Below are 15,392 nucleotides of genomic sequence, written 5' to 3'. Positions count from 1 at the left end.
AACTGTTACAGACGAATACCAGACAATGTCCATAAGAGAATAGCGGCGGGGCGACGCGACGATTGTATGACGAAGGCGCGTGGTAGGGATACGGAGTATCTGTCATGGCCGACGTTCTCTGGGAGAGTAGTTTTCGTCAGGCCGCATTGGCGAGCGGTACGCGGTGTGTTTAGTGGTGAAAAAAACATGGGGCGCGATAATGGGCAGACGGTCAAGCGAAGAAGGCGTTAGCGTACTCTCGGTCCTGGTAAAGGACGATTTATGCGAGAGGTCCGCGACGATGGAGTCACGAGCACGGAGGACTCGGTTACGTAGCGTTGTAGGGATATGTTTGTTTCTCGCGCTCACGGGCATCATTTATCTCGGCTACTTCTGCCCCGATCACGTCTGTGCTCTCACGAGCCGCGAGATCAAGGAGTCCGTGAGATTGTCCGAGGGTCTGTCCGCTGGTCCCGGCTCCGGTTTGTCTTCCGTTTCCGTCGAATTCGACAAAAATGGCCTGCTCTCGGTACATCCTGCCTTTAGATTGCAGAGTATTCAAGGGAGCCTTGGTTACGACGATGTGTTTACCAATGATACCTTTCAGTTTGACATCAACGGTCACGATGTCATTGTTTTCTTGCACATTCAGAAAACTGGTAAGTTGGGTTTACATTGTTGTTTAATTCATCTCTTTTTCTGTCTTAGCTGTCCATGTGTGTCAGTCCTCCTCGTTTTATTTTTGTTGAATGCAGTTTATGAAAAATATGCAATTGAAATTTTTATGAAAATAAAATTATGTTATATGTAAAAATATTTATTTCTGTCAAGATATAAATTTCTTTTTCCATGACTGTTATGTTTATTTATATGTTTAACAAAGTTTGATTATCTGCAAATTTGCTGATAACAGAAAAATTGGATACAATTACATAGACCAGCTACTGCAGAGATTATAGACTGCATAAACATATTTTTGATTGACTTTTCACTTTTCTTTGGACTAATGGTAACCAATCCTATGGCTTAATAAAAACAATGCAACATCCCTTCTGACCATTGTACAACTGAATCTTTGCATTATTCATCAGACACTGTGAAACCTTCAAGCTGTATCTTAGAAGGAGAAAGAACAATTCAGGGATGTTGCCCTGTTTAATATGCTATGCATGCATATCTGTGTTTCCTTTTTGTTTTCCATGTGCATACCTCCCATAAGCTTCTCTTTATCAACATACAGAATAATAGGATATGCATGTCATGAACATTTGTTTAAATTATTAATATACATATGTATGTAAAGTAATAAGAGTACTAGGAAAGTTAAAATATTTGAAAATTATATTTGTTAATTTTTTAATGTTTCTTTATGTTACAGGAGGTACATTGTTTGGAAAACATTTAGTTAGAGATTTAGATCTGCAAAGACCATGTTCTTGTCAAAGAAGACGTAAGCGTTGTTTTTGTTTCCGTCCAAATCGCAATGAAAATTGGCTTTTTTCACGATATTCTACCGGTTGGAAGTGTGGTCTACATGCTGACTGGACAGAATTGACTAGCTGTGTTGATACAGAATTAAATAAAATTGAAGGGGATGGCATAAAACGTAGATACTTTTATATAACTATAATAAGGGATCCTGTTGCACGGTATCTGTCTGAGTTTAGACACGTACAAAGGGGTGCAACATGGAGAGGAGCTCGTCATTGGTGTGGAGGAACTCAAGCAAATATACCACAGTGTTATCCTGGATCTAGCTGGCAAGGGGTATCTTTGGAACAGGTAATATTACATTTATTGATTTTATTGATATTTGGTAATCTGTAAGCATTTTATATATTAGTATTCTTATGAATTCATCATAGTGATCTCTTTCATAAGTAAAACATTAAGTATGTTATCTGAAAGGCTTTCACATTTAGAAACACATTAAGATAAAGTATTTCTCCTTATCTTTATTTTTCTTTCTCTAAATAGATACAATTTTTCCTTCTTGTATAGATATGTTCTCTGCTATAAAAGCAGTAATTATTTCATTGATATAATATTTTAAAACATAAGAATTTATTTACATTGGTTCTGGATAATAAATATCATAAACATAAAAAAGCTATATAATGATAATAGGACAAAATTTTATTTAAAATTTAAACCTTTTTGACAACGTTTATGTAGTTTATGGCGTGTCCATATAATTTGGCAAGTAACCGTCAAACAAGAATGTTGGCTGATCTATCAATTGTTGGTTGTTACAATTCTACGCTCAGCAGCTTGGAGAGAGATCGTCTCATGTTGGCTAGTGCTAAGCACAATTTGCAATTCATGCCTTTCTTCATGTTGACTGAATACCAGAAAGTAAGAACTAATTTTTTTGTTGATAATTAAACGCATGTTCATATATGTTGTACTGCCTGTATGTTTACATATTCTAGTATTGCCATTTTGTTAGTACTGTAATAATCTTTATAAATATCGTTAAGAAATTATATTTAATTTTAGTTGTTATTTGCAATATAAGAAAATTTAAACCAATCTATTGATTAAAATCTTTTTCAATATTTTATTTTATCACATTAAGACTTATTTTATTGTTTTTAATTTATTTGTAAATTTTTGTTCGTCAACTATTTAAATTTTGGAAGTTATTATTTTGGCTACTAAATTGCTTGGACCGCCTGTATTAATAAGATATTTTATATTTTACCTAACAATCATCTCTTGGAAAGTAGCTCTTAATGTAAATATTTGTCTTACCTACCCGTACATGGACGATAAATATGCTTGTAAATGTTCCACGCTTTTAACGTTCCGGCCTTAAAAAGATCTTTCTTCATTTAAAATGCATGTTGATGAAAATTATATTTTTATATCATTGTTATTTAATGCATCTGGCATATTCATAATATTTGATATCGGAAAAAGTATAGAAAGATTCTGAAAATCGACTTAATACGAAAAGCACGAAACGAAGCGATTATGTAAGTTCTGCTTTATGTAAGTACGTTTTTAGCACTGTTTGTATTATCAAACTCTGATCTTCTAATACGTCGTAGTTTGTAAATTGTCACGCTATTGCTAACTTAATGCTAACTAATATATATGCATTTTAATAAAACGCATTTAAATTATGTTAGATTATTACGCTACTATTTAATAGGAGAAAATTGTATGTCACAGATTTTCGCTTATAACACAAAAAGAATAATGTTTTATTTTAAAAAAAAACATTAAAAAATGTTCTATTTGCATATGCTTTCTTTAACAAAAAAGTTAAAAATTAGTACAACTGCTAAACTACGCGAAAATCTTTAAAATCCTCTTTAATTTTTTAAACTTAGTTATGTCAATGTATATATATTTCTAGAAATGACTTTTGAAAAAATTAAAAAATTTAAAAGAAATTAGTATATATGTATAATATCCCGTATTATCGATTTGCTTTTATACGACGAGTTGAAATTTTCAATTTCTTCGCGAAATTTGTTGCGCGCTGTATGTAAAAAATGTAAAAAATTCATTTACTCGAAAAATTCATTTTATACGTTCACCTACGTGCGTACATGTTATAAAATTAACTTAAAATCGAATAGGTGGGACAGTATTCCTTTGAAGAAACATTCGGAATGAGATTTGCCGTTGCGTTTGAACAACATAACGCGACGTTAAGCGCTGCCACGATGGCTACCCTAAGCACGGAGCAGTTAGATGCTGTGCGTAGATTAAACAGACTGGATCTAGAACTGTATGATTTCGCAAAAAATCTTGCGTTCCAAAGGTTCAAACGACTTAGAGATCGCGATCCATACTTTGTACAACGATTTCAACACCTTGGAGAATTACCTTCTAGGCAAAGTGCAACGGAATTCAATTGGGATTCTGTCATAGAAGATACTACAGATGTTGAATGATATGTAAGTATGTTACTGATAGATAATATCGATGCTTTGCATTCACGGCCGAGCGAGAAAAATATTGCTCTGAATCTGAGTATCTCAGGGAATTATCCTTGAAAGAAAAAAGAAATTTTACATAGAATTATTATATGCGGCAGTGGTCTGCATAGAACTTACCAAAAGTGTTTATAGAAAATAATGTGGATAAGACCAAAGAGAGCCCAGAGAGGATCTTGGAATAAATCCTTGGAATCCTCTTTCGGTAGCTATATATGAAATGAAATATATAATCACACAAATTTTTTTTATGATTTATATAATGTTCATAATTTTTTTTAAAGAGTTCTTCCATTTAATGCAATTTTTGCTTAAAATATATCACACTTAAACTTGGATTTTGTTAATGTTTTTACTTCGTATAAGATAAAAGCTTGCAAACAGATTTTTTTAATGTGTATTACGAAGTCAATTCTAGGGAAAAGATACTATAATTATTTCTTGAATGCATACTTACTACTTACATGAAAAAATCTAGTAGGATTAGAAAAAAATGTTAACTTTAATATGTTTTGCAGAAATATAAATGTCTAGTATTTCGTACGATATTCAATATTTTATATGTATTTGTTTTAGTATTCTTCAAAAGTGATAAAAATTAGTTCTGTAATTTAGTAATAAAAATTGAAGCCGTGAATTCCAAAATAGCACAAGTCTGTCAATCAATATTTCGAGAAAATCAATCTTCTTTTGTTTATCTTTCTTAATTCATTATCGATTTTGTTGATTTTTTGCTGTAAGTATCAATTGTACATACATTTTCATTATATATATATATATATTTCTTTTTAATCGTTATTAAATAATCATGTTCTTTGTAAGAAGTTTCGTAAAACCGTAAACTTGTGCTGGTTTGGAAATCATCGAGTAATTTATTATTGTACTTTCAGCCAACTTATTAAAAAAATGGTATTTAACAAAAAAAAAAACATGTTTATTCGTTGACCCAAATTTTACTGCGTGAGTCATCATTGTAGATTTCTCAGTAAATCTATATTTCTGTAATAAGTTTTCGAAGCATGTGCGATGATTTGAGTTCACCGGCTGACACTCTGCAAGTCTTAATGACATCTTTATAAGCATTTTGCTTACTAAAAGTTGAAACTGGTGCTTTCTTTAAATTAGAATGACTGCGTGATTAGTTGATTCATCGATATATCATTGTCGTTGAAAATTGTCGTGCAGGATGACATATTTGCATTGTTTAAAAATGTTATCAGATAGATATGAGTAAACTAAAAACAATTATGTCAATGACTCATATAGCGTCAAACGGTGGACTTGTGCTGTTTTGGAATTCATGGCTTCAATTACTAATATGAATTGATACATAATCTTCTTGCTTTATTTTTTCGTTTCTACGATTAAATTTACTTTCAACACATATCGTATATGATGTAAATTCTACAATAGTGATATCTTTAATCGTTATTCTATGGCAAATTAAAAGTATCATTTAAGAAATGTAATTGTGCCCGCTTCTGTTTGAAAAGAATTTAAAAGAAATGAAATATTTCTTGCTTTAAAATTACATCTGAGGTTATAAATTAGATTACGATCGATATTCCTAATTAACACGTGAAAGAGATAATAAAAGTGACATAATATACAGCATGTATAAAAATCTCTATTTATAGCGGTTTTCAATGGAAGGATAAATATTACAAATTAATTTTGTAAATATATCTAAAAGTCTATATTTTTTAATAGAATCATTTGCAGTGTTATTTGAATAAAGTGGTAATAGGATTAATAAAAGCGATTTATATAGCTTAAGTGATAAACTGTTCATGTGAATGTTGGAATGAATGATCATTGGATAAACGTGTTTAATATTAGATGCTGATTATTTGTCAGTGTAACTGTTCACAAAGATCATGTTGTTTTAGCACACATTCCTTTCAGTTAAATTATTTTAATTTGTTACTTACATGCAAACATTGAAAGAATCGTATTTACAGCTTAATCAATCTTTCGTTCGAAGGTAATAATTATTGCATTAAAAAATTAAGTAAATCGCGTTAAGTTGAAAAGATCGTGTACTTGTTTAATGTGTTAGAATCACACGTGCAATAAGACTCAATGGGTTACCATTATAAATATTTCATCCAGTCATCAAATAAATGTAATATATTCTATGTACATTAGATATATTTAGATAACTAGCATTAAATCATTGCGAAGCAAGATGCAAAAGCTCTCTTTAGCAGCGTATTCGTCGATTACGTAAGTGATCCACGAACGTTTCCAAACTTCTTCATCGATTAATAGAAATGCGTGGCACACGTAAACTTTCACAAATGTTCAGAAACGTTCGTGAGCGTTGCTGATGTCGTCGTATAATTACATTTCAAATAAAATTCGTTATCATTTGTGTCTAGTGTAAAAAAAGAGATCATCATCGACGAAAAATGTTCACGGATGTTGTTGTTGTTGTTCGTTAGCATTTATGTGGACCGGTGTTCATCATAAATGCCATGTAATATCTCCAAATGCTCACAAACATTTATGAACATTGTATGCGTCCGGTGAATACGTGGGTTTTAACGTGTACCATTAGTCTTCTGTATGATTACCACGTTTATATTGTAAGTTGAATCATAAAATGAGTGCCATGAGTGATGTAAAACAAATGGATCTGTTCTTTTAGCTTTGCTATTAGAAATAGTTTATATTAACTGGAAAAGTATATCGTCTTTTCTAACGCTCTTAAATTTCAGGCTTTCTATGGCCTATGTTAAATGTGTTTCTTTTTTGTTGACTTGTGGTTGATAGTAGTATCAATTTAATTTTTAACAAAATGAAGTATAATGTTTTTGGAATATTATTTAAAAGTGTAGACAAGAATTAATTTGGTACTATTATCATTCAGACGTGAACAACTTATGGGCAATCTATTTATAAATATATATATATAATATTAAGTATGTAATATGATTAACGATAATGATCATTTAAAAGTAACGTTAAGGACCAAAGATTTAATAAGTTTTTACAAAAATGCAGAGAGCTTGTTAAAAGCGATTGTAAAAAGGAAACTTTTATATGTTCTTAAACAAAGTGATCATTATAATTGCAATAAGTGAAGAGATGTATTTCAAGATCTTTCCACTTGATATATAGGTACAATAATATAATTAGAAGGTATCTACTTGGATGAAAACACAAATGATTGTTTAAGCAACTGATGCACAGGAACAGATTTTTAGCAATATATCGCTATTTTCGCGTACTTGCCTTCGCTATACTCTAACATCTTCGAAATAATTCAGAAATGATCGAACTTAAATCACACAGGGTGTGCAGTATTTTAAAATTAACATCACATATTTAGGAACGTCGTGTATTATTTTATTGAATCTTTTAAGTTTCACTAATTATCTCTAACTAAATATCTCTGCCATTTTTTCATCGTGTTAGTATGTTTATCTCATTACGTGTGCAACAGGATGCTTGTGACTATAACATTTATGGGGTTGATAGTTACTTGCATTATCAGCATTGTAAAAATGAACTCATACTCGTCAGATTAGCGTGAATGAAAGGCTAGCTTTAATATGTAATATGAAATTTTTAGCATAAATCTAAGTTGTAATAAAAAAAAAAGAATAATAAGGACAAAAATCCATGACAGTAGCCTAATAAAGCAAAATATAGGCCTAAGCCAATGGTACCTTATGTAAGCCAGCCAGTGTACATACCATACCATTAAATCATTAAGGAACAATAAATTGTTGTGTACACAATATTATATACAATCTTATACAGACATATATATATATATATATTATATAAAAATATTATATGTAAGTTGTACACATATTTAAAATTATGTTATTTGATTATTAAACAATTATACAAAAACTATATATATATGTAGTTATATTAAAATATACCAAATTCAAATTAGCCTAGGTTACATTTGTTAATATTATCATTATAGTATTATAAGCATTAATTCTTATAAATATCATTTTATAGGAATAATAAAAAAGAAAGATAAAGGCAAGATATAAATTAAAATGTTTATTTTGCAATTGTTAATTAAATATATTTGTACATTATTAAGAGAAATATTTCTTATTCATAATGCTATATTTTAAGAATTTCTGTCTAGATTAGAATAATTTTTGATTCCATACTTTAATGTTAGACAGATATAGGATGGACATATAATGCATTGAGTGCCAAGGTATAAAGAGATTGACACTTATAATAAGTAGGAATGTCTTTGCTAGAGTAATGATTGCTCTAGCATAATTTTTTCAAAACCTGTGGGTGGGGGATGAGTAAAGTTATCCAAAATTAAGTCTAAAATGGCCCCATCATCCACTATAAAGAAAGATTGTTTTTTTTTTTAAACTTGTTAAAACATTACTATATTCTTTTAATTTGAAAATAATTACCATAGAGTACTGGATACACGGTTCCCTTTATACCCATTACTGGAGCACCTATCGGTTTTCCGTTTAAGTAGAAATTAAGTTCTATGTGGTCATAAGACACACCCTGATGAACAAAAGGTTATTAATTTATGAACTGATATATCCCCCAGTAATTTGTACTTACGATAATATCTCCTTCTTGGACTGGACTTTGAATCTTATGTATTTCTTGCTGATTATGCCTTACAATGGAATCAAAATTGAGAGCCCAACTTTCTTTATCATTTCCTCCAGTTGTAACGTTCAGATCTGTAGATCTAGTGGCTAATCCAATGGCCCATATACCACCTTGTTGTATTTTAATTTCAAAATAACTTTTACTTTGGACAAGAGGAGCATTTGTTAAGGCACCACCACGACCACACACTCTTAGACCATTTTTTACTATCACAACTTCATGTCCTACACCAATTGGATAATATTTTGCTTAAGCACGGCTATTTCTCGTAAAATTTCTTATCGTTAGTATAGATTACGTAAAAACAGAACTCTCGTTATGACCGGAATACATAAATATCATCAGTGACACTAAGTGCACATCCTTATCTTGCAGAACGGTTAAAAACGTAAATTTTATGCAAATACAATGATATGAGTACTGTTAATGTTCTCAAACATTATTTTAAACACTATTATTAAAGTTATTTCAGTAATAGAAGGTAAAAATTACCCATGTAGGATGTATCTAAAGATATAGGATTTGGTCCTCTCTTCTGTGTTTGAGTTGCGGCGAAGCCAAGGCCGTCAAAACAGTTTCTCAAACAGCAAAACATCATCTTTGTCTCCTTTCCTTTTCGGTTTGTTCAGATGAACGCACAAAGCATTGTGACACTGTTAGGAGAAAAATCCTCTTTTCTCCCGTATAATGAAACGAACGAATCGCGTTATTTACTTCGATTACGCCGAAGATATTACACACCATACAGCGCGTAGATATGATAGTAAGTTAGTGCTGCGCGTATTTCAACGTAGAGATTGCACTTTAAGCTTCAGTGTGTAGGTAGATGCGTAGATGACAGAAAATGGCTTCCTCCCAAATTTATGCAATCAATATTAATTTTTTATTTACGTTTTACAGGTATGTTTTATTTTTTATTTAATGTAATATCAGGAACTGCTTTTAATTTTAAATATTATTGTCGCATTAACTAAAATATGCTACATATATCACATGTATGAAATTTAAGGTTATATTTAACTATCTCATAATTTACGACCCTGTTGGAATCAAATTCAAACGTTAAATTTTTAGGTTAAAGCGTAATTACAATTGAAACTTGATTTAATATTAAAATTGAATAGGTTTAACATTTATGAAATATCTTAGACAGTAATGAAAAATAAACGAGAAAACAAGAAAAGAGGGGAAAACACTATATATAGTACCAAACGGTTATTTATTTACTTATTTTCTACAACAGAAAAATTTATTTATATCCGACTGGGGTACAGCATCTGTAATAAAATAACAATATTAACAAATTCATACTTATATATTACTTAACTAGATGAATCATTAAACAACTTACAATTCTGATACGGTGGCCCATGGCTTTAGCTGGCAGATTCTTTTTAAACTTAGCACGTACCGAACCACTGGTTCCATGTGGCCGGGTTACTTTACCCCAAATAGCCCTGACTTTTGTTTTCCTACTTTTCTTGCCAGGAACAGGTGTTTTATTTTTTGCCTATGAACGATTAATATATCACGATTACAACATTGTTTGACTTATATCCATGACTACATATCAATCCAGATTCTCATGTACCACAGTACGAAATTGAAATAAAAGAATTAATGGAAACGTAATAGAAGTTACCTTATATACGTAGACACATCGTTTTCCTACATAAAAATCCGAATCCCCCTTATTCCTAGCTCCTTCAACTTTAAGTAACGCTGTGTGTTCATGTTGATTACGAAGCCCCCGTTTATATCCTGTGAAAATGGCCTTTGCATAAAGACGTCCGTGCCGTTTGAAAGGTCTCTTTTTCAAAGGAGGAGGCTCTACTGGCTTCTCCTTTGGTTTCTTGATTGCTTTCGTTTTCGCCTTTGATTCAGCAGGTGCGTCTGCCATTTCTAGCAGAAGAAATCACATTTGTAAAATTTGGAATTATATTGCAATAATAAATTTTATTGCGCAAAAAATCCATCTTTGATTAAAATAATCACACGTTATGACATAATTATTAAATAAGATCTAAAATTAATGCACTGTTGTAGGTTATGTTGAAGTAATATTTGTATTCTAAACAAGAAACAAAACAAAATTTCACTTTAGTATTAAAACGAAATGTTTGTAATACGGGCTTTTTATAGAATTCATGAAAAAGTATCTAGCGTTAAAATATTGGAATTTCACAGCATAGTACACGCTTTTGTTGTTAAACGGCTGGAAATGCCATGCAGAGATAGAGTCTTAATCCATTGAGATCAATACGAAATAAGCCGAATATGACACTGAGAGTAATTATATGGCGTTACGAAACAATTAACAACAATTTGTAACTATTATTAATCTGTCAATTTCATTAATTGTATATATTTTAAATAATAAATACGAGAGTCTGACACTACGAAACGTACCGTACGTTTATCGTGAACTAAAAGAAACAGGAAACTGTAGCCCTCTTGCGACAAAAGTATAAAATACTCTGCTTGATTATATGGCATATGGTATTGGTACCAATCGAGTACTAGTTTTGTGTAAAAACAGCAGATGCCGTTGAGTGTTCCATAACGTGGCAAACGGTGTAAATTAATTTAAATCGGATTTAATTATGATTCAATACTCGATTATTGTTTGAAATTATGTAGTAATTACAACAGACGAGAATCGGATTGTTCATCAATTAAGAATCAGCCACGATGCAGGTAAACATCCATGTTTGTGTGAAATTAAGAACGTAGAAAATCTTCATATATTATTATTTTAGTAAGTAATAACCTATACATTTTTAAATTTTATTACGAGCTATACATTTAGGGACCTTTTGAATATTTTTCTCTTAACTCGTCTCGCAGTTCAACAATTTATTATTTGTTGAATTATAGCTGATTGTACATACGTATATGATACATTGTATACAATATATTATATCATGAATGGAACGAATACGTACATAAAATTTTACAAGACACTAGATTTCTACTACATGTACGTCGTTGGTTCGATTACTATACAAGTTTAATAATTTAAGTTTTAATTGTGGATATTAACGATTTATGTTAAGAATGATAATTTATATTACATATCTAACAAGCTCTAGTCATACTAGGTATTTTATGAAAATAGTAAACATTTCAATGCATATATATATATATATAATTATATAATATATAATTATATAATATATAATATATAACATATAATTATATATAATTATATATCCATTGTTTGAACTCACCTTTATTTAAATCGGCATGCTAATGCGATATTTCTTATATTTTTTCTAAATCGTGCTAATATTTTTTAGAATAGAAGATATATCAATTCTTCACATATACCTAGAATTTCCGATTCGATCAAGAAATTAAAATTCACGATTCACTTGGAAGTGAGTGTTTTGGAACTAATGGTTAATATCTTGCAACATACATGGATTATGTCTAAAATATATGAATAGAATTTAGACGGTTGCTTTACAATATATCCAAGGTATGTAAAAACGATGCAGAAGATCACAGATGAAGTTCTTCACCGCGACAATGAGAATATTATCCCTTCCATAACCATTTGATAATTCCTCTTTTGTAGTTTCCATTTTTTTTCGTTGAATTCTCGCGTCGCTTCGCCAAGCACAAAGCGCAAATGAGATATCGCATGACGCTCTTTGCTCGAATTTTTCTACGCGATTAAAGTCAAGGATATTGTGTACACTCCAAATAACGGACGCTTTGTTCCGCGAAATTAGCACGTACTGGCGAGCCAATTCAGCGACATGGACACGTCCCGCGGAAACCGGGGAGGGAATGCTATGAAAGCAACGATTCATCGATTTTATAGTACAACCCTTTTTGCCCTCGCTCAGATCGAATACATCGCAGCGCAAGTAACTCGTTTGTTATTTCGTAATACGCAGTACACAGTTCCGAGCGATGCCAAAATCACAATGAAAAACGAGGGAGGCTAAATTTTGTGAAAATCTGCAGTTCGTTGTAAAAATCGTTGCAAGGCTACAAATCTCTAATTAACCACTGAGAAGAGAAGCTGTCGAACTTTATTCCATCTTACAGGAATCATTAAACTAAAGCAAACTACTCGACACTTTCCAAACATTCGCACAAATCTCGCTCCGAAACAACGAAAAATTCCACTTTGCCTTCGCCAGCCGGTGGAAAAAAGCGCGAAGAACAAGAACAACATAAAAGCGGAGAATATTTCGTTTCCAATGAGAGTCCGCTCTTTACGATCCGCATTGTTCGCAGACATGCTCGAACGTTTTACGCCGATGGAGCGTACTTAAAACCACCGATATAAAAGCGTACGTTTATTTTTTGCGTTAAATCTGGCAGGTGAGCCCTTCGTCAGTCCTGCGAGCCCGTTCAATTCAATTCACGCGAACTTTCGATCCCTTTCGTTACGTCCTTTCGGTCTTAGGGTGGGATTTCTCGTAAGCGCCAGCGTCTAGACGCTTACATTCGCTGCTTTCGATTACACGCAGCGTTCTTGGCCGGAGAGAATTTTTTAACGTAAACATCCAAAGATCGGTTAATGCATATGCGCGTAACAACTTGCATATTTGATTACTTCGACGTGTTCGTATTCGGAACGACAGTTCATCGGAACACGTATACACTGCAACGGTACTTTAACGCATAGACAAAAGCGTCTGACGTTTATGGGAAATTCTAGCTTTATTTCTTCGCGACGACAGTTTCTTCGCGTCGCGACAGCCTAACCCCCTCAGATATAATATTTTAGGATAAAAGCCGGCCAGGGAAGAAGTAAAATCGCAGAACAACGCCAGGTCGGTGGATTTATGTCGTTCGTGCGCGGGTCAAGAACAAGATTTACGATCGAAGGGCCGCCCATTGCGGCGATCTCGAGGATGGCATTCAGAATCGCGAAAATTATCGGGGAATGTTCATCATGCTCACCGTTTCTCTAAATTTCTTTGATACATAAGACAGGATTCTATGAACTTCGTGGTTCCCCGAGGAGGAGAAATAGTTTTGGCGAAGTAAGTTTGGAACTCGGATTTTTGTCGAGCATCTTGCGATCTCTGGATTACTTCCGGTTGGTTACGTCGTTGCATTGTGGTTAAAAGCGGGTTGCACGTGTTCGAAATGGTGGAAGTAGCTTAAGAAGATACATACGTTGAAGGCACGTATGTATAAGTAATGGTGCTGGTAATGGGAATTTGTTGTGTAATATAGTTGCGTGGGCGTATGGAAGAATGGAAGCGTAGAACGTGATAGTTTGGGTGAAAGATGAAGGTTGATGCATTAAGGTCTATTTTGTTACGACTGTGAGATCCAAACTTGATTTACATGGAAATAATTTTCAGTTACGATATATCTTATCTTAAATGGGTTATTCGTTTATTACATATTACTATAAATTATATATTAACAATTATATCATCGTCGTGATATAATCTGCTATTATTAAAATATTACGAGCTATAAATTATCTTTGGTCCGTCATTTGAGAAATTATTCATTCATTTTTCTCACTGATACATATAATTTTCATCCGTACGTGTAACATCAACTCTTTCTTTTAATCTATATATCTTTAATTTGTTTCACGATAATTCACGATCTACTTGTAAATTAAAAAACGATCGTCTCGCAATCTATATACGCGTGGCGTGCCAAAAATCTCTTAAAACATCTCACAATCCGGAAACCCACGAGAATCGTTTAAAGACATCTCTCAAAATAAAAGAATCGGCAATAATGAAAAGAATCCAGATATTTCTATTACTTATATTTACTGTCAACACCAATATTCCATTCTATTTCGCGAACAATTTTAAACTATAATCACTACCACAGACACCCTGTGAATTACATTCATGAGTTATTCCGTTCAATATCCAATACTGTCAATATTCCCGATTCATCGCGAAACCTGTACACTAAACAGAAAGCCAGCTAGCTCAAACGACCTGATACAATAGCGCTTCTATTACGATTAAACAATATAAGCGCATCTTTCTCTGCTCCAAGACTCCGCTGCGATGGCAGCCTTCAATTTCACGCGTCGAACGTGTCAACGCCTGGATCGATCAATACAATCGCTGGCGATCTCGTTCCATCGGGAGGCATATCGAAGTCTCGCGTGATCGTCGCGGGAGCGGCGAACTGTTTGCTGAAATTCTCGCTTCTCGTCAGGCTGAATCAAAGAGTGAGAAATATATACAGGGTGTCGCATATTCGTGACTCTTCAACTTTCCAGGGGAGAGGTGAAAAAGCGAACTGAAGCGTTTACGAAAGGTCGCAACAAGATGCTACTGACAATACGATTGAAATTCGAAGAATCGCAAACATATAAACGTTGATTACAGACAAAGGTGTTTTGCACGTATTTTGCGACAACCTGTAGAGAGAGAGAGAGAGAGAGAGAGAGAGAGAGATGAGCATCAAGACGCGGATACACACGTATCAGATTCGGCGCTCGTTTTATGCGTTACACAGTGGCGAATAATCGGAGCGGAAATTCAGCAGGCATTGTTTCTGCTGGCGCAGTTCACTCGACGCCGCAGACTCTGTCATTCGAGCCGGTCGTTCCTGCTCGTCATCGTCATTATCATTGTTATCAACCCCCTCCGGTCGACGTCGTCGTCGTCTACGCCCGCTAGATACGCGACAAATGACGATTTCATCGGCTGAAACAGAGAGAACCTATTTCATTTTTCTTCTGGGGGTTGTTCTCTTCTTCTTTCGGTTTCTATCTCCCTGCGGTGATCGTTTTCTCCTCGATATCTCGTCTTCCCGTCGATCGTCTTTATCTCGCTCGCCGCATGAGAACTTTTTGCGGTTGCTCTTGGATCACGCGTCGTTAGGTTA

At 33.2% G+C, this 15,392-nt stretch overlaps 3 protein-coding genes across 5 annotated transcripts; 1 reads left to right on the top strand and 2 right to left on the bottom strand.

Moving 5' to 3' along the window:
- Window positions 1-79: 79 nt before the first annotated feature.
- LOC122570754 (heparan-sulfate 6-O-sulfotransferase 1-B) lies at window positions 80-7,798 on the top strand. 2 transcript variants are annotated; one of them, XM_043733559.1, is made up of 4 exons: window positions 85-638; window positions 1,358-1,761; window positions 2,155-2,334; window positions 3,570-7,798. In XM_043733559.1, exons 1-4 carry the CDS (start codon window positions 200-202, stop codon window positions 3,885-3,887), a joined length of 1,341 nt encoding a protein of 446 aa, XP_043589494.1. In that variant the 5' UTR covers window positions 85-199; the 3' UTR covers window positions 3,888-7,798. The 2 variants fall into 2 exon arrangements, with proteins under 2 accessions (XP_043589495.1, XP_043589494.1); XM_043733560.1 differs by lacking the exon at window positions 2,155-2,334 and having other exon boundaries at window positions 80-638.
- Window positions 7,799-7,940: 142 nt separating this feature from the next.
- Window positions 7,941-9,383, bottom strand: LOC122570762 (SPRY domain-containing protein 7). Its single transcript, XM_043733568.1, has 4 exons — window positions 9,045-9,383; window positions 8,499-8,776; window positions 8,336-8,438; window positions 7,941-8,261 (listed from the first exon to the last, which is right to left on the bottom strand). The coding sequence occupies exons 1-4, from the start codon at window positions 9,148-9,150 to the stop codon at window positions 8,164-8,166; spliced, it is 585 nt and encodes a 194-aa protein (XP_043589503.1). The 5' UTR covers window positions 9,151-9,383; the 3' UTR covers window positions 7,941-8,163.
- Window positions 9,384-9,782: 399 nt separating this feature from the next.
- Window positions 9,783-11,046, bottom strand: LOC122570764 (60S ribosomal protein L35a). 2 transcript variants are annotated; one of them, XM_043733573.1, is made up of 4 exons: window positions 10,962-11,046; window positions 10,195-10,454; window positions 9,904-10,062; window positions 9,783-9,829 (listed from the first exon to the last, which is right to left on the bottom strand). In XM_043733573.1, the coding sequence occupies exons 2-4, from the start codon at window positions 10,450-10,452 to the stop codon at window positions 9,806-9,808; spliced, it is 441 nt and encodes a 146-aa protein (XP_043589508.1). In that variant the 5' UTR covers window positions 10,453-10,454; window positions 10,962-11,046; the 3' UTR covers window positions 9,783-9,805. The 2 variants fall into 2 exon arrangements, with proteins under 2 accessions (XP_043589508.1, XP_043589509.1); XM_043733574.1 differs by lacking the exon at window positions 10,962-11,046 and adding an exon at window positions 10,750-10,772.
- Window positions 11,047-15,392: the final 4,346 nt, after the last annotated feature.

Source organism: Bombus pyrosoma, linkage group LG9, assembly GCF_014825855.1.
Source record: "Bombus pyrosoma isolate SC7728 linkage group LG9, ASM1482585v1, whole genome shotgun sequence".
Classification (NCBI taxonomy): domain Eukaryota; kingdom Metazoa; phylum Arthropoda; class Insecta; order Hymenoptera; family Apidae; genus Bombus; species Bombus pyrosoma.
This window is presented reverse-complemented; position numbering and strand designations above follow the sequence as displayed.

Excerpts from the sequence above, each read along its gene's own strand:
- LOC122570754 (XM_043733559.1), top strand. The coding sequence starts at position 200 with ATGGGCAGACGGTCAAGCGAAGAAGGCGTTAGCGTACTCTCGGTCCTG. Across the intron at positions 639-1,357 it reads CTTGCACATTCAGAAAACTG|GAGGTACATTGTTTGGAAAA; the intron begins GTAAGTTGGGTT and ends TTTATGTTACAG. Across the intron at positions 1,762-2,154 it reads AAGGGGTATCTTTGGAACAG|TTTATGGCGTGTCCATATAA; the intron begins GTAATATTACAT and ends ACGTTTATGTAG.
- LOC122570762 (XM_043733568.1), bottom strand. The coding sequence starts at position 9,150 with ATGATGTTTTGCTGTTTGAGAAACTGTTTTGACGGCCTTGGCTTCGCC. Across the intron at positions 8,439-8,498 it reads TCCAAGAAGGAGATATTATC|GGTGTGTCTTATGACCACAT; the intron begins GTAAGTACAAAT and ends TTTGTTCATCAG. Across the intron at positions 8,262-8,335 it reads CGTGTATCCAGTACTCTATG|TGGATGATGGGGCCATTTTA; the intron begins GTAATTATTTTC and ends CTTTCTTTATAG.
- LOC122570764 (XM_043733573.1), bottom strand. The coding sequence starts at position 10,452 with ATGGCAGACGCACCTGCTGAATCAAAGGCGAAAACGAAAGCAATCAAG. Across the intron at positions 10,063-10,194 it reads GATGTGTCTACGTATATAAG|GCAAAAAATAAAACACCTGT; the intron begins GTAACTTCTATT and ends AATCGTTCATAG. Across the intron at positions 9,830-9,903 it reads TGGGCCACCGTATCAGAATT|ATGCTGTACCCCAGTCGGAT; the intron begins GTAAGTTGTTTA and ends ATTTTATTACAG.